At 27.5% G+C, this 24,798-nt stretch overlaps 1 protein-coding gene across 1 annotated transcript in view; it reads left to right on the top strand.

Annotated features, from left to right (window-relative positions):
- The window catches only part of LOC111620653 (atrial natriuretic peptide receptor 2-like), a 32,049-nt gene extending 9,666 nt beyond the window's left edge, over positions 1-22,383 (top strand). The window contains exons 6-18 of the mRNA XM_023362626.1: positions 1,606-1,885; positions 5,268-5,432; positions 5,510-5,663; positions 6,506-6,782; positions 7,613-7,870; positions 7,958-8,085; positions 8,160-8,392; positions 8,471-8,609; positions 8,683-8,920; positions 16,783-16,903; positions 16,999-17,265; positions 17,333-17,540; positions 20,046-22,383. Of these exons, the coding sequence (XP_023218394.1) occupies positions 1,606-1,885; positions 5,268-5,432; positions 5,510-5,663; positions 6,506-6,782; positions 7,613-7,870; positions 7,958-8,085; positions 8,160-8,392; positions 8,471-8,609; positions 8,683-8,920; positions 16,783-16,903; positions 16,999-17,265; positions 17,333-17,540; positions 20,046-20,478 (2,901 nt within the window). The 3' untranslated portion in view covers positions 20,479-22,383. The remainder of the gene's footprint in view (positions 1-1,605; positions 1,886-5,267; positions 5,433-5,509; positions 5,664-6,505; positions 6,783-7,612; positions 7,871-7,957; positions 8,086-8,159; positions 8,393-8,470; positions 8,610-8,682; positions 8,921-16,782; positions 16,904-16,998; positions 17,266-17,332; positions 17,541-20,045) is intronic.
- The last annotated feature ends 2,415 nt before the right edge of the window (positions 22,384-24,798 follow it).

The raw sequence follows: 24,798 nt of genomic DNA, 5'->3' as shown, positions 1-24,798 counted from the left end.
ATAATTGTTCAGCAGATCATCCATGAATTTATTAAGCATGTTCAGAACTGATTGAAACTATACTTAATTATGGACATTTGGTAAACTTTATATTGAAAAGATGGAAGTGCAATTGCTCAATACTCTCCACTGTAGTCTTCATGAATTTTCAGTTATGATAATAATAACATGATTTCAATTTATGAAAGCATTCTTTAATAACTAGGAAAAAAATTTATAATGCAATAATAAATGCTAATGGAACTATCCAGATATAAACTGACAACTGTTTAAAATTTTTCTGAAAAAAATGTACACACAAAGCAGAGTAAGTTTCTTAAAAAGCAGATGAAAAGAAAAAAGAACAGAATAAGTGTGCAATAGCAGAAATTTAATTGCTAGAAAGAAAACCATATTAATAAAAACAATAAAAAAATATGAAAATGAAAATATTGATCAATATATTAATGAATAAAGAAAAAGTATAACTGATTTTCATTCAAATGTATTTTTTTAAGAGATTGTCCATAATCTATATAATGTTGTTTTTATAATTTTCAACTATCATCCCATCTCTTGTAATACTCCAAAACACTGTCACACATATCGTTGATCAACCCCTTTAATTTTGCTAAGCAATAATACACAGCTTGGGAATGAATGCTATATTATTTCATTAATTACATGTATAACATGAAAAGCAATGATAAAGCAATATGGTTCACTATCAAACTGAATCATTATGTTATCCAAGTGTGGAGTCCTAGCATTACGTAACATTTTCGTAAACATCCCTGCCTTTTGTAATGCATTGTAATGATTATCTGAATAACTACACTGCATTTTATAATTTAAGGACAGTCCTAAGAAGGTATGTCAATAATTATAAACATCAATATAGCTTTGTCATCTCTTGACTAATTTTTGTAATGCTCCAGCAATGCAATCTTTTGTGGTGAAACCAAACCCATTGACAGACCACAATCTTGACAGATTCACAGTCTGTAAACTTCTGTCTGTGCAGAGTCTCTTTCATATTTTCAAAGAGTACATAGTCTAATAGTATCAATCAAGAGAATAAGGAGTGAGGTACCACAGTACAACCCAAGGCTTCCAGCTTTTCAGTTGGAACTTTGCTTGTGTGGAAACAGGTAATACCATGCAAAAATTAAACATTTTGTGCCCACTTGTCTTGCCTGTATTTCTGAGTTTTTTTATGAATAGAAAGTAATAAACTGTTTTTAACTAAATGACTTTTTTCCATTTGTTCTATCTTATTCCAAACTCATGACTGGTTCAATTTGAATATTTGCTTCTATAGTTTATGAATGACTAAAATTGATTTTATTCTCTTAACTTAAATGGTAAAAATTATATGTTTTTATAATTTAATTTTTATAAAATTTAATACTTATTAAATTTCATTGTATATCTATTTAGTCCAAACTTTGACCATCACTATGTAATTCTAATGCTATGCTTATTAGATATTTTACTTAACAATTATTCAAAACATAATGCAGATTATTCTGGATAATTTCATAAATATATTATTAGCAAAAAGTTTATTAGCTATAAACAATATGATATGCCAGTAGCTCAGATTGAATTTCACTTTATTTTCAGATCATTTGGTCTAAGATTAAAACAAATGCACCAGATATCTATCAAACTATACGAGCTATGACATTCCGTCAAGATGATTATTTCAGATTATTAGAAACCTACACTCAGTTAAAACCAAGAGGAGTTAATATTTTTGGAACTGCTTGTACATGGATTACACAAAATCAAGAAACTTGGCATGAATGGGTTCCTGAAACCTATTTACAAAAGCCAATTCTTTACATTGGTGGAATATTTCCTATGAATGGTACCTATTGGCAACAAAGTGGAGTAATACCAGGTTTGTATTTTTATTAGCATTTCTTTCAGTTATTATGCTGTGTTGTTGGAATGTTTCTTGCATGGCATATATATTGATGCTTAGTACCAAAGTATCAAGGGATAACTACAGAAAAATTTTGTTTATGTATTTGTGTTTAAGAATTTCCGATGTGATGGATTTAATATGACAGTTCTTTTTAGAATGATGTGTGCTGTTGTGAAACCCTAATGTTTTGAGACTTTTGTGTAATGAATATGGTAGTATGACTCATGTGCAAGAAAAGACTACTGGCACAATACATACCTCATCAGTTCTCCACAGATACTTTATCTTGTGGATGAGTTCTGAACATTTACATAATACATACACTGAAAACTTTGGTATGTTCTGGGTGTTTGGTACAGTTATGTCTATGTTGTATTTGATTTTGTTTTGTCTGTCTATTTTGATGAATTGTTTTTGTTTGGGTTTATGGCAGTCTTAGTATATTTTGCAAGTGTTGTTTTCTATGACCATCTGAAGCATGTATCTATAATATGGTTCCTGAGCATGTAGTAGTTTGTTTGTTTGTGTTTGTGTGCAAGCTTTTGATGTATTACATTTGCTATTTTGTTATGTTGATGTAAGTAGTTTGTGTTGAAAGCTTGCATGCACGATGTAACACTTCTTACAAATATTATCTGTATGTGTTGTGTCTTTAAAATGTGTTTCCTATAGTTTGTTGTATTTGTGACCTGGTCTTGTATGGCAATCATTCTTCCATTTCTCCAAAGAAGCATCCTTGAGTCAGCCAGTAGTTTGATGCAGTTCTGTCAACATGATCCCAAATAAGATCATTAGGGTGCCTACTGTAGAGCTCCTTCTGAGCCCAAGAATGTATGATTATGTCTATGTCTCTTTTATATTGTATCAGTTATAGGTCAGTGCTGTATAAGTTTAATGGTGTACTGTTTTTGTCTGCAAGAGTTATTGCTTTGTGTTATTGTGATGTTTATTGTTTTCTGTAGAAAAAACTCACAGTGTCTGTATTTGTTTATAGTAAAGGTTTAATATATCTGTAAGGCCTTGTCCTCCCTCTTTACTAGGAAGAGCCAGCCTTTATATGGATGACTTAGAGTGAAGGGTGATGTTTGTTATGTTTTGTTAATATTATTTGTGTGTCCAATGTATAACTCCAAAAGAATATGTCAGTACTGCAATGAAATGTGTGTTTTGCATTTGACTTTGTTGTTATTATTGAGATTAGTCTGATGTTATATTCTTTTATTAGTCTTTGTTTTATCTATGCATGTTCTTTGAGTGGTGGACAAAAATGAGGATTATTTACTGCACCCTGATTTAATAATAAAAATGCCATCTGGAAAGCATTCATCTATGGAATTCTAAATATCTGTAGACTTTGCCTTCATCCATGGATTCAATAACATCTTCATTTCTGAGAACAAAATCATCCTTCTTTAAGATTCCTTTCTTTTTATGTGAAGTGTTCTCATTTGTCTAGGTCAAACTCTATTTGAATGTCAGTGAAATCTGTATAATTATTATTATATAAATTGATTTTAATGAACTTATAATAAAAAAGTATATTTTAAAAAAAATAAGCGATAAAAAATTGTATTACAAATTCAAAAATATTAAGCTCTTTAATATTTTATAAAATTAAAAATCAATTTCCATAACATTTTTTAAAATTATTTTTTCCATTATCCTGTGCCCTAATCTTTTAAATAGTAATAATTGTTATTAATAGAGAACTATAATCATGAAAAAAATGTAATGTTTTTGAACTGTTCAATTCTTTAAAAAAAAAAAAAAAAAAAATTTGTGTGAAGGGACAAATGAAGATGGACTCAATTATATGTATAGTCCAAAAGGAAATATATTTTTCTATATGTGAATTCGTCCTGGCAAAAACTTTTTTTAATGTATTTATTAATTTAATAATTGTGCTAGCCACCGCTACAGGACTTTTTAACTCATTTACATTGGACAGTGAACATGTAGCCTCGAATAAAAGGTCGGTATCGCCGTAAATTTGTTATTGCCTCTGTAAAGCGTGTGAAGGGACAAATGAAGATGGACTCAATTATATGTATAGTCCAAAAGGAAATATATTTTTCTATATGTGAATTCGTCCTGGCAAAAACTTTTTTTAATGTATTTATTAATTTAATAATTGTGCTAGCCACCGCTACAGGACTTTTTAACTCATTTACATTGGACAGTGAACATGTAGCCTCGAATAAAAGGTCGGTATCGCCGTAAATTTGTTATTGCCTCTGCAAAGTGTGTGAAGGGACCAGTGCCGGCCTGAGGCAAGTTTTAGGATGGAGCGAGATCCTATTATGGTGCCCGGGGTTGGAACCCTGCTCATGCACGCAACCCACGCGTGTCTCAACAGATAAGGCCATTCACATACTGGCCACACGCTTGCAATTAAAATAACAAAAAGTGAAAAAAATATTTTTTTCCTTTAATTGTCTTTACCACTGAGGCGCCCTCTAGGACTTAGCGCCTGGAGCAGCTGCTCTGTTTGCCCTATGGTAGGGCCGGCTCTGGAAGGAACAAATGAAGATGGACTTAATTATATGTATAGTCCAAAAGGAAATATATTTTTCTATATGTGTTCAATTCTTATTCAATCCTTATTTTTAGATATACAACTTTTTTTATTACATTTGTCCTCAAAAAGTAAGTTCTGATCAAGAACTATTTCACTCAAACTTCCATTATTTGAGTATTGTGGTAGCATGATGTTTACTTATACTATACTTTCACATATTTGACATATATCCCAACACTGTGGGAGATAGTGTGTTGTACCTCATGCATAGAACTCCGGGTCCTGTTCATGAGATCATTTTTGGACTATATTAACTGCTTTGTTATCTGATAAAAACCTCTTCCCATAGCAGTGTTTCTTCAGAGATTTAAATACACAATATTTACTAAGTTAAATGGAGAAATCTGAGCTATATGGCAGGTAACCCAGTATTCCTGTCTAAATCATTCAACAATGGTATAGGCAATGTGTAGTATAGACTAGTGATTACCATCAATTTGGACATACGAAGAAAGCCATCTTCAGGAGGAGATTTTTATCAAATAAACAGTCATTTGAAAATGCTGAACCAATTTTTTACAACATTGTATGAAAGTAGTTCTGCAAACAGGACTCCAAGTTCTATGTATTTCTTATCACAGAATTTGGAAAACCCAATTCCCATTCCCAAGTAATGGAAGTTACAGTTTTGATGTAATCCTTGGCCAGAACTTACTTTATGAATACACTAAGTAAATTTCATTTTTGTATTTTTCCTGTTTTATCAGTAAATACTGTAATTGTAAATGTATAAAAGTACAGGCATTTATAATAATAAAATAAACTTTTATATTACAGCGGCACAAATTGCTATTGATGATGTTAATAAAAATCAAAATATTTTAAATCAATACAAACTTACTTTACTTGTTAATGATGGACAGTGTGCAGCAGATGAAGTTATGAAAAGTTTCATTGGTTATGTGACAAATTCCACTTACAAAGATATTATTGGAATTTTGGGTAATGTTATTGTTTAAAATATTCTTATGCATTTACAATGCTATTACAATATATCTAAAACAATTTATCTTATTTAGGACCAGCATGTTCAGATACAGTCGAACCAATAGCTGGAGTTGCTAAACATTATAACACTATTATTATAAGTTATAGTGCTGAAGGAGCATTAATCAATGACCAAGATAAATACCCTTACTTCTTTCGTACAATTCCTGAAAATAGTCAGTTCAGGTGAATTAAAGTAGTTAAATTTTAGCATTTAGCATACAATAGAGTTGGACCGAATATTTGGCATTATTTGGTATTTGGGTATATTTGGCCACAATGTACTCAATATTTGATATTAAACATATGTTTTTAATATTTGGGCTGAATCATTCCACAAAGTAGAACTATTTGACCAAATAATCTCATTTTAGTGTGAGGAGAGAGAGAGAGAAAATAATAATACAAATTAGAATTAAAATAATATTTAAGATCACAGATATTTAAAATTATTGTTATTTATTTCTTTCCAAAACAAATATACTCTTATTATTTATTAATAATCGCAATTCAAAAGTGATAAATTGTAATAAAGAAACATTAATGGTCCTGCATTAATAAGAAGTAAGGAATTTTATTGTCCATCATAAATACTTCCAGCAATTTGCTGAACATACTATATGTTCACTAAATACACTACTTGGGTTTGCCATAAAATGATGGACTTCAGTTGCAAAAATTATTATTGTTTGAAGAAAAGTAAAAAACACTAATTTTTTAAAAATAAAAACACATAATACTTATTATTGAACAGAAGATGCTTCCGTCACTTTATTCTAAGGATTAGAGTTTAAGTCATCTATTCTACAGTTAAGTTCCAAAGAAATCAGTTGATATTCAGCTGAATATTCAGTATTCATTAACAGTAATATTCAAATAATTGTTTGCATTTGGTCAAAAGTGTTTATTCGGTTCATCCCTATTTTATATATATCTTTATTCTTATATATTTGAAAATAGAGTATTTTCTATTTTCTTAGTATTTTTAAGTAGATTAAATTTAAAAAACTTATTTTTTTATTCTTTAGGCATGTTTATCTACAGTTATTTAAACAGCTAAATTGGAACCGTGTTGCTGCATTAACTGAGGATGGTCAAAAATACCCAGAATATATATCTCTAGTCCATAACTTATTGCAAGAAAATGGATTGAACTTCATAATAAATAGCAAATTTCCCCGGGATCGCGTTTCTCACAACATGACACAATATTTATTAGATTTGAAAGGAAAAAAGGCAAAAATTATTATTGGTGACTTTTATGATTATGCAGCAAGGTCTGTTATGTGTGAAGCATATAAACAGGTAATTGAAAATTATATCAGTTTATTTAAAGAGAGGTGCTAATTAAATTGTTATTCTTCCCATTTGTGACAATTCTCCTCATATAGCAATTTCCAATCCATATACTGTATATAGTATGTTATCTACATCCCTGAAATTAATATACTTTTGGGCAGAAGTGATAAGTATATTAATTTTAGGGATGCATATAATATTTTTTCAACAACTCCCAAGTTCTTTAAACATGTGCTAACATTTCCAATGCACATGCACATTTAGATACATAGTATAAGCTGCCAACGTGGTACTAATCATCTCTTTTGTAATATCCCAGTTGTTGTTTAATTCTTGCATCTGATGATCTAGACATTCAATCTATGTACTTTACATCCACCCTGAATTATTGATCTTCAATAGGTGTATGGTAAATTCATGATATCTTAATTATCTTTATAATTTCTTAACAATTTATAAAATGCTAATTTATGTTAATTAATGTCAATTTATAAATTATAAAATCAATAACAAACATTTATTGTTATTCTTTTGGCCATTTCTCAATATGTCTCTTAAAAATGCACAGTAACATATAACTCTTATGATATCAAAGTGTGGTCTATTTGTGTTGGAAATACTTTCCACTATACATATCTTTTAGCCATTTTATAAGTTTTATACAGCATTGCTGTATGAGGTGCATTGACACAAATGGGAAGAATAATAGTTTGATTAGTACTATTTCTTTATTTAATGAATGATATAATGTGTTTCTGATTTATATCATTTTCATTTGATTAGTACATAACTTACTATTTTAAATAATACTAAAAGTGATATTTCTGTCTTGATAGGGTATGATAGCACGAAATGGATATCAATGGTTTTTACCTTTGTGGTTTCAAAAAAACTGGTTTGATACTGATTTTTATAATAGTAACATGTCATACAGTCAGGAGAATGTGCAATGCACAACTAAACAAATGATGGAAGCTATTAATGGTCATATGAGTCTAGCTTATAAATTTTATGGTGATGACGATGTAATAATGCAAGAACAAAAAAGCATTGGAGCATGGAAAGAATATTATAAACAAATTGCAAAAACCACTGTAAGTTTTTAAGAAATTGCATAATTATGTGTGTATTTATATAATTATATACATATGAATTTATCATCTCAATTCTCTTTTCTCTAGAATAGGCCAACTAGTATGTATGGTGGATATGCTTATGATGCTGTTTGGGTTTATGCTTATGCATTAGATGCTTTGTTAAAAGAGAATCATACACATGTTGCAAATCTCCATTCTGATGAAACATCTAGGTAGAATTTTTTAAATTTTAAATTTAAATTTTAAATAAACTAACATTATAATTTCTACTAATTGTTACTTTTAGGCGGTTTGCAGAACTACTCAACAAGACTAATTTTACTGGAGTATCAGGCCATGTTTATTTTGAAGGTTCTAGTCGTATTTCAGAAATTCTGGTGTGGCAATGGCGTGATAACAAAACATATAAAATAGGATTGTATACACCAGAAGGAAGTGATTCTGGCAATCTAGAATTAAATGAATCTGCAATTGTATGGCTTACAGCAGATAAAAAAAAACCAAATGATGGTTCAGAAGGTAAAATGTTAATTATTTTGAAATTTAATGTAACACTAAGTACTAATTCTTATTATTCACTTTTATCCTATATTTTAGAATCCAGTAAATGTCATCTAGAATTGTTGCGAAAAGCACTTGGTGTTAGTTGTGAAATTGCTATTGTCATTGCAAATCTTTTTGGATTTTTCATTTTAGCAGTTCTGATGTTAATTATTTTTATTATATTTAAACATAAGTATGTATGTTTTGAATTTATTATTAAATAATGTGAAAGAATAAAATAAAAACCTATATTTTTTAATATTTAGATATGAACAAAAAATGAAATCTACAGAAGCCAGAATGAGAGAATTAGGTTTAATCAAAAACAGTAATTTATTGACTCTTGATGAATGGGAAATGCCTAGGGATCATATAGTAATTAATCGAAAACTGGGAGAGGGTGCTTTTGGAACAGTATATGGAGGAGAAGCATTTATAACTGATAAAGGATGGATTGCTGTAGCTGTAAAAACGTTAAAAATTGGGGCTACTGTAGAAGAAAAAGTATGTATACTTACTTTGTCTTAAGTATAAAGTATTAATACAAAAAAATTTAGAATTATTGATAAAAATTTTAAAATATTATACAAAAAATGAGATTAAAGAATTAATTAATTATCTTACTTCTGTGTAAAACCAATCTTCACTTTTTAATAAAAGTGGTATTTTGTATCAAATAATAGTTAAATTTATATTGATATGCATTTGATTACTGTTTCATATATGTGTATTATGAAATAATGTGATTATAATTATTCACAATATTTCTTATACATAATCTATATATTGTTTTGATTAATTAAATAAGTTATATGGTAAATTATACCCACAACAATTCTTTTATTAGAATGATTTTGTGTTTCTATTTTATAATTTAATACAAACACATTTTAACCTACTTTTGAAAATGTAAGTATAAATAAATTTTTTACTTTTTGTTTACAAAAATTGTCAGAAATCATTTATTAAAATTAATTTTCAATACATCTCGTAACAATATGTAATTTTAATGTTTCTGATAAATGAGTTTAAAGCCACTCAGCATTTTTCAGATATATTTAAACTTGTAAATCTTTCTTGTCTAACATATGAATATGTTAGACAAGAAAATAATAAGCTTGTCTAACATATTCATATGTTAGACAAGATTATTATTTATGCCATGTCAATTTTATATAGAAATTGATCTAGATATAATAAAATATAAATTTTGATGGGAATAATATTTTTATGTTGATAAGGAATAATAATACTTGTAGGTTTTCAAAATGGTAGAATTTGACTAGATACATTGATTGTAACTCAGAGAATTTTACATAAAATTTAGCTTTAATTTACTACTGGTATTTAATTTTGCTTGTATCAAAACTTATTAAAATTTATTACATTATGACACGATTATATATTTAAAAGTTATTAATTTAATGTGTAATTATTGAATATAATAAGACAGTGAAAACATCCATAATTATTAGTTTAAACTTAATACAGTAGATGTTTGTTAATCCAGCAACTGATAACTTGTATTGTCAGGAAATCTGGCACCCTTTCAAAAGTAGCCAATAATTGGCATGCTAGTATTCTGCAAATCAAAATTTGTTATGACACTTTATTGTCTAGATTCTTTAGCAAATCATATGATGATAACATTTTTGCAGATTTTTCAATCTTCACATAGAATAGTTTTCCAACAAGTACTATATAAAACATCTATTCAAAAACTATTCAACAAGAAAAATAAATATATGATCAAATAAACATATTTTAGACATACTTTTTTCTAGAAAGAAGAAATTAAAACCATTTTATTGGTACAGGATGTTTACTTTAAAACACAATTGTTAATAACTTAAACTGCATATTCTTTTTATTATAAATGACAACATAATATTAATATATAAACTTCAAAGTTTTTGGGGCAACACTGTTAATTGTTGTTGCTATGGTTACATGTTAAAAATGGATACTTCTAAACTAACAATACTGTGTCTATTTTCTGCTGGCTTTTATATGGTGTATTGAACTAAGATCAATTCTAAATATGCAATGAAAATTCAGAAATAAATATGAAATTTTATGAGTACCAGCTTGTATTACCAAATTACCTTTCTAACAGTTTAAGGTTGGTTGGTTGGTTGGAGTTTGTGGCTAGATAGTCTAACAGTTTAAATAAACAGGCAATATCTATAGTAAATATAAAGCTTCATGAATACCAAGTGCCAACTCAGAATCATGGCAGAAAATATTCAAGAAAGTGTTGTGAACAGATCAACAAAAAAGTTATTTTGAAGACTTTCAATGGAGCATGGAACATCTTTAAAAACAACTAAGCTTATTCTGCATAGACTTGCATATATTTCCTTACAAAATGAATATCATGTGGGTTTTGACAAAACAAATAAAACTGAAATGAATGAAGTTCACCAAGGAATTCAGTGATTTGTTAGAAAATCAGAAAAAAAATTGTGGAGATATCTAAAAGAACTGTCTTGCTCACTCTAAAAAAAAGTTGAAGAATCCATTATCCATTACCTGCAGTGTCAGACAAGTCAATAAGGAAATTCTCAATTGCATTTTGGACAACACTTGCATTAAAAACTACATTATGTCCAAAGTAAACAAGACAGTCATGTTGAGCATATGATTAAATAAACTTTGAAGTTTGTATACTATTAGGTTGTTCGGAAAGTTAATTTAATTTTTTTTTACCACTAGACAGATTAGTTGTATTTTTCTCACCATTTTCATTCTAAACTGTATTATCATTATATATATTGACAGCTAGCATTTTAAGGCTTACTTGTAAAAAATTTTGTTTGATTCTGTGCAATTGTTTATTTTTTGTGTCCCATCAAATACAGAAGATCTAAAGCATCATTTTTGGCATATTTTGCTTTTTTATTACCAAAAAATCAAAATGCTGTTCAAGCAAGAAAAAAATTGTGGTACATGTATGGAGATGATGTGTTGAGAGAAAGACAGTGCCAAAACTGGTTTACAAAATTTCGTTCTGGCAATTTCAGTATTGAAGATGCACCATGTTCTGGATGGCCAGTTGAAGCCAATGAAAACAAAATAAAGGTACTGATTGAAGCAAACTGCCGAATAACAACACGTGAAATCACTAAGAGATTAAATTTGTCAAATTGAACTGTTTATGATTACTTGAAACAAATTGGTTTCGTTTCAAAGCTTGATATATGGGTTCCACATGTTCTTAAAGAGAGATGCTCTCTTTGGTGGGATTTTAAGGAAATTTTTTTTTGGAGCTTTTACCAGACAATTTAACAATTGATTCGAAAGTGTACTGCCATCGAGTAAACAAATTGAGTAATATCATCAAACAGAAAAGGCGGCCAGAATTGATCAACAAAACAGGTGTAGTGTTTTACCACGATAATGTCAAATTTCACACAAGTTTGGTAACTAGTCAGAAACTGTTATAACTTAGATGGGATGTGCTATCACACCAATCATATTTGCCAGATCAAGCACACACGTATTATTACTTGTCCCAATCTATACAAATTTTTTTTAAATGTAAGACATTTACTTGAAATGACAATGTCAAAAATCACTTGGATCAGTTTTTTGTAAGCAATGATCAAAACTTGTATGAATGTGAAATCATGCTAATACCAGAAATGATGACAACAGGTATTTGACCAAAATGGTCGATATATAATTCAATAAAATATTTATTTATTATAAAAATGTGTTTTTTTCCACGGAAAAAAATGAAATTACTTTCCGAACAACCAAATATTATATAGTCATTTATAATAACTACATATTCTTTTCAAGTTTTTTGACTGATTCACTTCAACAAATACAGATTTGGCACTTTTAGAAAGTGCCAAATCTGTATTTGTTGAAGTGAGATTGACCAAACAAAAAACTTGAAAACTACAGGCCCTAATAGCATACTGTTTTTCTAATATTTCGATATATCTTTAAATGTAATTTATTAACAGTGCTTGCTGGAAAGTACTAAACTAAATCAATTTGAATCAGTTTTAGGATCCACCAGACAAAAAATGCTCATATTATATTCAATATACTAAATGATACTTTTTATGCCATTTGAAGACACATAATGCAGAGTTCAAAATAAAGCATAAAGGGTACTCATATGTTTAAAAAAGAGAGGAGTAGCAGCCACACTTAAAATGCTGCATTATGCTTTTTATATTTAATGGTTGCAATACTCATGATCAAAAATCTGTTACCAATAAAAAAAATATCTCAAGAATGGCCACTGCAGTGGATCCTTGTAAAGGGAACAACTACACTCCCCACAGGGTAAAGATTAAAGCCATTTTCTCATATGTATATCTTTCCACCACAAAATCAGCTGATTCATGCTGAACCATTTTGTTTTTGTGTAGCAGACTACCTGGCAGAACTGATTTTTCAAAGCCTTTTATTATTTATTGTTTACTTTAATTTGTAAGGATTTTAATTGTATGATTTAGACACTCAACCAGAAATTGTTGCTTCTTTGCTGCAAAGTTGATAGACCAATCAGTCTAGCAGCTTCTTCTATACTTAAAGTCTATGCTTCTATTCTATACTTATGTTAGGTTAGCTTCCTTAATGTGTGAATATGCATGCTCAGAACAACTGATTTGCTTTGTCTGACTTCTACTAGTCTTCTCTATATGATTAGTTTTAGAATAATAATGTGGAGAAGTACCTATCAAAGGCAGTAGCACGTTTGCACTTCAATTGCCACTTTCCAAAATACCTCTCACTTCTTGCACTGTGAATGGTAAGTATTGTTAACAACCATTGAATTTTATCAATGTACCACATAAACATTATTTTGTAAAAAATGACTGTATGATAAATTCTATGAAGAAAATGTAATGATAATTCACATCATCATTCAGTACTATATTTTTACTGTAACATATCCAAGGGCAAACCCAGTGAGGGACAGGGAGGAGCAGCTGCCCCCTTGAAGAAAAATTAAAGTGTAATTGACACATAGACACATAGCACAGACATATCAATTTAGTATTGGTTTGAATAGTGAATATTGTGACTAGACTAGAGCCTAGAGCCATCTGTCATAAAATCTTAGAACTATTTTGCTGTTCACTACTATTATTGCAATCAAAGAAACTAAATTGCCCCCCCTCTAGTTCAGATCCTGGGTACGCTGTAGAACATAACCTTTCTTGATAGGTACAGTACATACTGCCTTTGTTCTTTATAGCATACTTTTAAATTCCTCACAGGATAAAGCCAACAAAGCATTTCAATGACTTTTCAATCACTGACTGTTAGATCTGGAAAGTCATATCAATAGATGAATTCCCTTCGTGCCATGTACCCATTTCATCATCTGTACTTATTACATAATTATGAAACTTAAAATACATGTGATAACAACTACATAAATTCTACAAAATATCTATATATAAATATATAATCATCTTATTCTTCAAACAGTAATGGAACTTATTAAATTAAAACTAGCCTAACAAATACATCAACCCACAGAAATGTGGATAACACAAAAGATCACTCAATCATTCATGATAAGCAAACAACTAATGAAATTATAGACAATAGTAGTAAATATGTATATTCTGATTTAAAAAAAATAACTTTTTGTAATTTTATAAATGTGAATTTTCATAGACATCATTCATTGACAAATAAAATAGATACATGATTGATGTATGTAATTTTATCCCAAACACTCAACTTTACAACAGAAGAAATTGATTGGATGACCAGAGGCCTTCACTAACAATCTGTCATCTTTATCTCTTGCCACTTGCATTATTTTGCAAAAACTTTTGAATCCTAAGTTCAAGAATTGTTACAAAACACTTATACTGATTAAATCAATAAGTAATTAGAACTGTTTTACAATAACTATTTTATTGATTTTCAGTGATGTGGTCAGAGACAAGTACTAAAAAAATAATATGATTACAGAAAACAACAAACTTACTTCGCACTTATTTAATATTGTCAATGTTTTCTTTTAATATGAAACCGTGATTTGCAATTTGTTTCTGCTCCTAACACAATGAAGTTCTATAAATTAAGACACTTGGCGGGTTTCCACATCTTTATTTAGTTGATACGTGTGAAAAAATGACATGTTTTGGGCTCTTAAGCCCCTCTTCAGCCAACTAAAACATAAAAAAGGGATATAACACACACACATGAAAAATACACAAGTTTTGTAGAATTTTTTTTTTTTAAATTATTGTGATTTAAACATACCTATGCATACAAGTTTTATTAATTGAAGTGACAGCTTACTCTCGATATTTTTTCAGTGACATCAGCTTATTCTCAATATTTTTTCAACCAACTAAAATATTAGGAGAGTATACGACATATATATACAAAACTATACACAAGTTTTATAAAATTTATAAAATTATCTTGATTTAAAGCATACCTTGAGTACGACCGTTGTTAAAGTTGTACACAGTTGATTATACTTTCCACTTATAAACCAGTTTTGTAAAATCCTTGATTTAAAACATACTTTGGACTCAACAATTATCAAAATGGTATACAATTGATTATGCTTACCACTCATAAATCAGTTTTGCAAAACCCGCCTTACAAAATCTTTACTTCCTTTGATACGCATTGACAATATAATACAAATTTACATATCTGACGTCTATTATATTTTTTACAGTGTATATGATTGTTGATTTATTTAACATTTTAATATTTAATATTATAAATTATTATATGAACTAATAATAATACGATGTCTTGAAGTTGATAAACATGATTAGCATTTAATGTAAATTTACATATTATTTGACACCTACTACAATATTACAGTTTTTTGTTATTGTTGATTTATTTAACAGTTAAATATTTATTATTATAAATTAGCACATTGATCACAATAATAATACAATTTTTTGAATCTAGTGGATACAAGTGGATACAATGTGAAGATAAAAAATTTTATATAGGTGAAACTAAACGTAAAGTTAAAGTAAGATTGAAAGAACATATAGCTGATTTGAAATATCGTNATTATTTTTGTCTATATTACAATTATTTAAAAGGCAGTGTTCATGAAAAGCAGAATTTAGTCTACGATATTTCAAATCAGCTATATGTTCTTTCAATCTTACTTTAACTTTACGTTTAGTTTCACCTATATAAAATTTTTTATCTTCACATTGTATCCACTTGTATCCACTAGATTCAAAAAATTGTATTATTATTGTGATCAATGTGCTAATTTATAATAATAAATATTTAACTGTTAAATAAATCAACAATAACAAAAAACTGTAATATTGTAGTAGGTGTCAAATAATATGTAAATTTACATTAAATGCTAATCATGTTTATCAACTTCAAGACATCGTATTATTATTAGTTCATATAATAATTTATAATATTAAATATTAAAATGTTAAATAAATCAACAATCATATACACTGTAAAAAATATAATAGACGTCAGATATGTAAATTTGTATTATATTGTCAATGCGTATCAAAGGAAGTAAAGATTTTGTAAGGCGGGTTTTGCAAAACTGATTTATGAGTGGTAAGCATAATCAATTGTATACCATTTTGATAATTGTTGAGTCCAAAGTATGTTTTAAATCAAGGATTTTACAAAACTGGTTTATAAGTGGAAAGTATAATCAACTGTGTACAACTTTAACAACGGTCGTACTCAAGGTATGCTTTAAATCAAGATAATTTTATAAATTTTATAAAACTTGTGTATAGTTTTGTATATATATGTCGTATACTCTCCTAATATTTTAGTTGGTTGAAAAAATATTGAGAATAAGCTGATGTCACTGAAAAAATATCGAGAGTAAGCTGTCACTTCAATTAATAAAACTTGTATGCATAGGTATGTTTAAATCACAATAATTTAAAAAAAAAAATTCTACAAAACTTGTGTATTTTTCATGTGTGTGTGTTATATCCCTTTTTTATGTTTTAGTTGGCTGAAGAGGGGCTTAAGAGCCCAAAACATGTCATTTTTTCACACGTATCAACTAAATAAAGATGAGGAAACCCGCCAAGTGTCTTAATTTATAGAACTTCATTGTGTTAGGAGCAGAAAGAGATGTCAATGATTTTAGATATTTGTGTAAAGTCATATAGTCAGAAACTGTTTAAATATACAGTATACATATACTGACAGTCTACAAATGTGACAAAGCTACATAGCTACTTACAGCTACATTTTAATTCTGCACAGCACTTGGCACTGATACTTAGTTTATATTTTGTTAAAATTATCACCAAAACAATAAATTCTATACCTTATTCATTTTTTTTATTTATAAAAATATTTTTTTTTTGTTTAGAAGTTACTAACTACAAGTATTTTCAATATAGCTTGATTTTTTGAGTGAAGCTGAAATGATGAAGAAGTTTGATCATAAGAATATTGTACAGTTGATTGGAGTTTGCACAAGTGGAGAACCTGTTTATACTGTGATGGAATTTATGCTATATGGTATGATACATTTTATATGATTAACAAAGTTTGCATCATACATGATTTTATCATGTCATCATGCAGTTTTACATAACTAATTTTCCTTTATGTAGGAGACCTAAAAACCTATTTACTTGGCCGTCGACATCTTGTAAATGATAGAGAGAGAGAGAAATCTGAAGAAGTATCTGACCAGAGACTGACAAATATAGCATTAGATATTGCAAGAGGATTAAGCTATTTGGCTGAACTGAAGTATGTCCATCGAGATTTGGCTTGCAGAAACTGTTTAGTAAATGCTTGTAGAACAGTCAAAATAGCAGATTTTGGAATGTGTAGACCAATGTTTGATTCAGATTATTACAGATTTAATAAACGAGGTATCATTTACAAAAATTTTTTCATGTAAAAATTTCATGCACGTTTTACAATTTTTGACATATTTAGGAATGTTACCTGTACGGTGGATGGCACCAGAAAGTCTGATAGATGGAATATTTACACCAACATCTGATATTTGGAGTTATGGTGTTTTGTTATATGAAATAATTACATTTGGAAGTTTTCCTTATCAAGGACTTTCAAATAATCAAGTATTAGAATATGTCAAGGGTTTTAATACCCTTCCTGTTCCAAATGGTTGTAAACCTGAATTGTAAGTTTATTGATTACAATTTATTATTATTATTATTATTATTATTATTATAAATATACAGGATGTTTCATGTAAGGTGTTAAAAGTTAATTACTCATATTATTTATGCTTCTAATAAAAATAAAAGTTTAATGTTGTAAGGATAAACCCTCACTCATCCTCCCTTTCTGGATGGAGGAGAAAAGGCAACTTTGAAATTTCAAATGGAACCACTCTGATTTTTTTTTGTTTCTCAATTACTAAAATGATAAAAATAGACATCTCTTTTAAACAGTTTTTAAGTAACTGAAACAATAGGAAATAAAAATTAATTAACAGTCTAATAAAAATACAATTTTTCATGAGCTATCTTTTAAACTGTATAAATACATACACTAATAACTTTTTAAATTATAATTTTTCTGGGAAAAAGTTCTCAATAAAAAATTATTCTTTAATAGAAAATCCAAAACTATAAAAAAAAATTGGGATTGTTTCATTTGAAATTTTGAATTGTCACCTGCCCCACCCAGAAGAGTGGATGAGTGAGGCTTTATTTTTATGGCATCAAAAAAGGTAACTGAAAATATTAATATTAAATAAACTTCTACTCTCATTAATTTTTTTATTAGGCGCATATTTCAAATAAGCTATTGCACATTAATAACTCAGAAAATATCTCATGTAGAGATGTATGAAATGCTTTGATATCAATAGCAAGGTTGAGGCCGAAGTTTTAAATGCGAAAACACGTATGTCAGACGTTTAGTGCTGCTTTCCTGTAAGCCTAGAAGTTTGACAATGGTGTTTGGATAGTCAGTGGAATCATGCTCGACATTCCAAACACCATTGTCAAACTTCTAGGCTTACAGGAAAGTGGCGCTGAACATCTGACATACACGTTTTTATGTTTAAAACTTCGGCCTCAACCTCACTAATAAATCCAATAAAACTTACTTATAATTTTTTTGAGCTAATACACCATAATATAAGAAAAACATTTTTTCTATTTAATATAATATAATTGTGCTAATAAGATTTTCTAATTAATTAAATGCATACTTTTATATCAAATAAGTATTTTTAATTTGATATTTAAATTATTTGATTTTTTATAACTTTTTTTTGAAATCTTTAAAAATAAAAATATAATATATCTTAATAAAGACTGAAAAGTATTAAAATATACAAACTGAAAGCAGTAGCTATATCCATAAATCTAAAATATTAAAGATGATGCCTTCAATTAAGAATACCATAAGCTTTAATCCTTATGTAATCTCTATTCAAAGCAATATCTCTGCTATTTCTTAATACTCTGAAAGTAACAATGATTAAAATAAAAAGAATAAAAAGAAAAAAATATTAAGTAATGATTGTTTTGATAACTGGAACTTTGTGTGAGAGAGTCTGTAATAAGGCATATGTAAAGTTATCTTAGAAGTCATCAAATATATTATTATTTTACATTTCTTGACTAGTTTGTGAACATGAGCATCTTGAGAATTATTAACAAAAATAACTCAAAATGAAAACAACCTACCTTGGATTTGTTTGCAATGTTCTTTGTGGATCCTAAAAAGTTTTTATTATTAATCAGTTTTTGTAAAATTACATCAGAGCTAAATTGAACAGCTATATTTTTTAAAGCTTGTTAACATCATATTGCTCTTTTCCAAGGAAATAATCTTATTAAATTTGTAAATGATGCCATAATGAAAAGAATTCTTAGAATAAACATGAATTAAAAAACTATTATATAGGCTTGCAATAAAAGAAAAATAATATGGTAAAGATAGGAAGGGAGAAAGTTTAAGTCAAGAATCACTAATTTGATTTTCTGAAGTAGCTAGGACTACACAAATCAAAATAAAAACAATGGAGTAATATTTTCTAGCAGTTTTGAGATGCTTTATGCATCATTGCTCAAAAATTACTAGGTAATATTGTAACATTACTCCATTAAAGCATTTTTATTTTAATTTCTTGATGATATAACCTAAAAATATTTTAATCCTTTACAGAATGAGAAATCATCCACATATAAATAAATTTCAATAAAATGTATTTATTGATTTGGATCTCTTTGATATTTAGATAACCAGAAACTTCACAAATTTCAACATTATCAAATTCACTAGCTCTGCTGAGAAGCTAAAATAATTTTTACTTTCTATATAAAATTTATTATTAAGTAAATAGAATAGACTACAGTATGAAGAAACTATGTTATCTTCAATATCCAAATTAATTTCTAACACAAGTAAAATAAATTAATGACATCCATATCACTTTTTATTTTCAGACTTCACTTTGAAAATATCAAATTGTATATTATTATTACTACCTTGTAAAAAGACAATGTCATAAGTCTATATAAATCAATTTTTTTATATGCAATAGCAGCAACAATAGTAATAATAAACTAAAAAACATTAGAAATTATCATCCATTTTGAATAAAAAAATTGTTTAAGATACTTATTATTAATTTCTTCTACAGCTAAAATATAATTATTTCTTGCAGAGCATCATTGTTATTGCAATGCTGGTCCAGGAGAGCTCAGGATCGACCAAGTGCTAGTGAAATTGTTGAAATTCTTGCTCATCATTCAAATCTAATATCACCTTGTCTTGATATGCCCATGGCAAGTGTTGAAGTAGAAGATACAGATTCTATTGAAATTGCCATCAATGAAAGAACAAGGTTACATTCAGTTAGTGAAAACTGGCCTCAAAAAAGGCAAAATGGTTCAGTGGACCAAACCATTAAAATGTACAAAGAAACACATGAACTTGAAGATTTAGAAAGGAAGTTTGAAAATTCTCCAGCATTAGATAGTCCTTGTGTTTTAGGTCATAAAGGACAATATTTAACATTACAAAATGGTCCTCGTGGTGATAGTGACTATGGCAGTGATGTATCGCAAGACTTCCCCCAAACTATTTCATTTGTATGAAATATTCCACTTTCAAAAATTCACTTTTATAGAAAAACATCTTGCTAAAAAAATGTGATTTAATACAGATAATCATACAATTTGGACCATCCACATTAGAATAGTTTTGTGTATATAAGCACACATGGTTCTTACTACTGTATATATATTGCAATGGTGCATTACAATATATTAAAATATCATTGTTAATGGTATATTATCATTACCAATGGTATATTACTAATGGTACATTTAATATGTTGTTCAGTTTTAATGTCCTTACATTTACAAAATGTATTAATTTTGCAATACAGGGTGTCTCAAAAGTCAGTTTACTGATGAAAATGTTTTGACTAATCTTCAAGAGAAAGTTTAATTAAATTGCCTCAATGTCCTTTTTTCCTTATTAATATGTAAATTTTCGACTATAAATTCGACTATCTTCTATTATCAGTATAATAAGTCCTGATAATAGAAGACAGTCGAATTTATAGTCGAAAATTTACATACTTCAAGAGAAAGTGTTTTTTACTTCTGATCATATGCATTTTTGAATTAAAATCAATTAATTGTTTTAAGTAGATTAGATAAGCAAGTTATAAAATAAAAAGCAATAAAATAAAAAAATAAACAAAACATTTTGGAGCAAATTGTTTGTATTTTTATTTTATTAATTTATTTATGCAATTCATTTTTTTTCCAAATATTATAAATAACTAAATTTATATATATATAATGATATCACACAAATCTTATCTGATGAATACAAGATGTGTGTCAAATGATGAATATTCTCATATGATTTTGAAATAAGCTTTCTTTTCTATACATCAAATCAAACCAGATGATCATTTATTAGTTTTTCTGAGTAAACTGACTTTTACAACCATCCTGCATTTCAGATATGTAAATTCAAATTGTATTAGTTTTCATTGCAGAAAAAAAATTGAATTGTTTGAAATTTGAAAGTTATTTTATACAAAATTATTAGATTTTATTTACTACTTAACTGCATATATTTTCATTCTAGCTTTTAAAATAATAAGCAATTGAAACTATTAACAATTTAATTCCAAATTAAATTCATAAATTTTTATTTCTTGACCTTAATGTAAATAATTTACTTATATGATTAAGAATCCTTAAATAAACTAAAATGTATCAAAATAGATTACAGATTTCAATGTGATTCAATAACTTATAAAAATTTAAATTTTGAAACAAAATGTCTGAAGCAAACACTGGGCTGGTTTCCCAAATACAGGCAATTTGATCTTTTTCATCAAAAATCTGCTTTTTTTTTTTTGTATGTTGTTCAGTCATTTTGATTTAATTTATTATATATATATATATATATAACTGAAATTACTGCATAAAGTTGCAATTTGCCCAATAATTGTTTTAGTTCAAAACCAACATTTGTATAATTATAAATTAATAAATCAAAATGCTTTATTTTACAATTTCTTAATATGTTTATGTTGATTTAAAAAACTATTCATATTTATGCAGTTAAGTAGCTAATAATAATATCTGATACAAATTGATGGTGCTCTGGAATCTAGTACAAATGTTGAAGTGTGCCATAGATATTTTAAGCCTTGAAATATTTTATTGCTTAAGATGAATTGAGACAATATTCATAATAGGGAACCATTTATAGATATATTCATTTCATCATTTCAGTCAATCATTATATCCAAATTGTAACATAAATCATTAGTAATGTATCTGTTGTACAGATTTATTATATGTATTTTAAAGATGTTAATCAAAATGGATATTAATGTGCATCCATCCCATTGGATATGATGTCTCAAAACTCAGTAATTGTAAAGTCCTATCTCGAAGATATGCTTTGCTACTTATTGTAGCATGTTTGTGATATAAATTTTGTTGTGCAATACAGAGGATTGTTGAATATATGACAACTTTCATGTAAGTATGAAATGTGGTGCAAATACATCAGAGTGAAACCACTTTTTCTAGTCATTTATGTTAAAATGATGTTGTACTTGTTTTTATAATTAAAATTACAAATGATTCCTTCTTAATATGTATTCTGTTTAAAAACAGAATGTCCTGCATTAGATTAACAAAATATTTAAAATAAATTTTACAGTCAGATGTATATTTAAATGTAAATAAGAGTGTAAAATATTGCCTATTGGCAACTATTCTGTTGGCAACTGACTTGTATAAAGAATAAAGTTAAATAATTATATTGGTGTTTCCATGGAAGTTATATTATTATTTTAAAATACGTTAACTTTACATAATAAATACTCTACATCCTGTACACAACACTATTTCTAATTAAAATCCTAAGTTCCTATATGAAATTAGTTATAACTATTTTTTTTATAGATCAAAAATATTCTTCTATTCAGAAACTACTTTTTTTTGAAAATGATCTATAATAAAATAGTTTCCTTAGTTATCCTTTAAATGATAATAAGTTTTATGATAAAAACATGCGGGACAATTCATTATTGCAGTAGATGAGCATTTGAGTCTTTCTTACTTAATAATTTATTGCTGCTCCAATCAATTCTTGATACTTCTTGCTGTCTAATCTTCCAGAATGCTATTAGTGATTTATTTGCAATTATGATATCATAATGTAATTAATATAATTCTGTTTTCTTCTACTCCTTCCAACATTAAATTTCTTACTTCTTTTCATCCTTATTTATTCAATTTTACATACACATTCTTTTTGTAAGCCATTTAAATTAAACTTGAATGGCTTGAAACTTTAATGTTGATATTCACAATCAATGATCAAGAATTAGACTTAGATGTTAACCAATTATCATTTACTTTACTTTCAGTAGATGAACACTTAGTTAATTTCTAACTAACTCTTAAACCTTAGTTGTGAATACAACCATTATTCCAAATTAACAAAATTTGAATGACTGACTATAGCATATTAAGCAATTTTGAACTTTTTAATTGAATTCAAATTCAACATAGAAACATGTAATACTAAAGTCAAGTTTAATGTGAATGACATACTCCCTAATTTCCATTATATTAAAAGATTTTCTATTTCAATTTTAAAAGCTCTAATTCCTCATCAAGTTAATATTATATAATAATGTTATAATAAGATTAAAATAACTTGAAGTAAAATATTAAAAACTGTTCACTTACATTTCTTTTTTGTAACTTTTGAGTCTTTCTGTACACTAAGGTGGCCTTTTACCATGCACATCATAATTTTGACAAAGCCAGAATGGAGGCAGCCTGATGGTGAGGGATAGGGACCAGACATATCAGGTCAAAAAATAATGTTTTAAATTATTATTTTGGTAACTGTGTGCTCATATTTTGAGACTAGGTGATGAAAATTTGTATATTCACAAACAATATTTAAATTTTATGTACTGTATTATTTATGAACACACATTTTTTTCCAGTATTTGTGTTATATTAATTATCTTACATATACAGTACATATATTCTTTATATGCTTAAATTATATCAATATTTTATTTTATAAATATTTCCAAATAAAAGTAAATACATTTATCCAATAAAATAATGTGCACATTATAATTTATTAGTATTTAACAATCAACTTCTTAGTTATTTGAATGTAAAGTCACTATCATTTGTTTACTAAAATTAGTTAAATTTCTAAAAAAGTGTTTCAGCTAAAAAATATTTATCATTTGTTTACTGAAATTATTAATTTCTATGATTCTATATATTAAATAGGTAGAAATTGAAATATGGAACAAATTTTTTGAAACAAGGTATTATTAAAAATTAAAAAAAAAAAATAATAAGAAATTAAACAAAAATTTAAATTTAATGATATTGCCAAGTTTCTTATTTACTTTCAGTGATTAAAATGTTGAAGCTGTTAGAAAACATTTAGACTTTGAAATAACTTTTGACTGTTAAATCCTGATGTATTCAAGTGTACAGGTATATCTCGACTTACGTCATTTCGAGTTACGTCGTTCCCGATTATACATCATTTGTCAAAAAAGTATATGGAAAAATAAAAATCAAGTTTAAGTCATTTTATTTGACTTTACATCTGTCCACCACAAATAATGAAGTCGTAATATCACTAGAAAGCGTTTAAATCACATTAAAAAATATTAAAATATATACATTTTAAATATTTCGTAAATTTAGATTACTTTTTTCTGTACTATATTAAAAACTAAAATTTATTTGTTTGTAAGCTTAAAATAGATCCTTATTAACCATATATTATTAAAAATGCATTAATAAATAAAATACAGAACCGGGAATGGTTAATTTATGGTTTAGCCTAGTGACAAGTAGATTCGGAGACAAGTAAATTCGACTTACGTCGTT

The sequence above is a fragment of the Centruroides sculpturatus genome, unplaced genomic scaffold, assembly GCF_000671375.1.
Source record: "Centruroides sculpturatus isolate CEXI.00-Female unplaced genomic scaffold, Cexi_2.0 scaffold194, whole genome shotgun sequence".
NCBI lineage: Eukaryota > Metazoa > Arthropoda > Arachnida > Scorpiones > Buthidae > Centruroides > Centruroides sculpturatus.
Note: the sequence above shows the minus strand (reverse complement) of the source record. Positions and strands in the feature narration are given on the sequence as shown.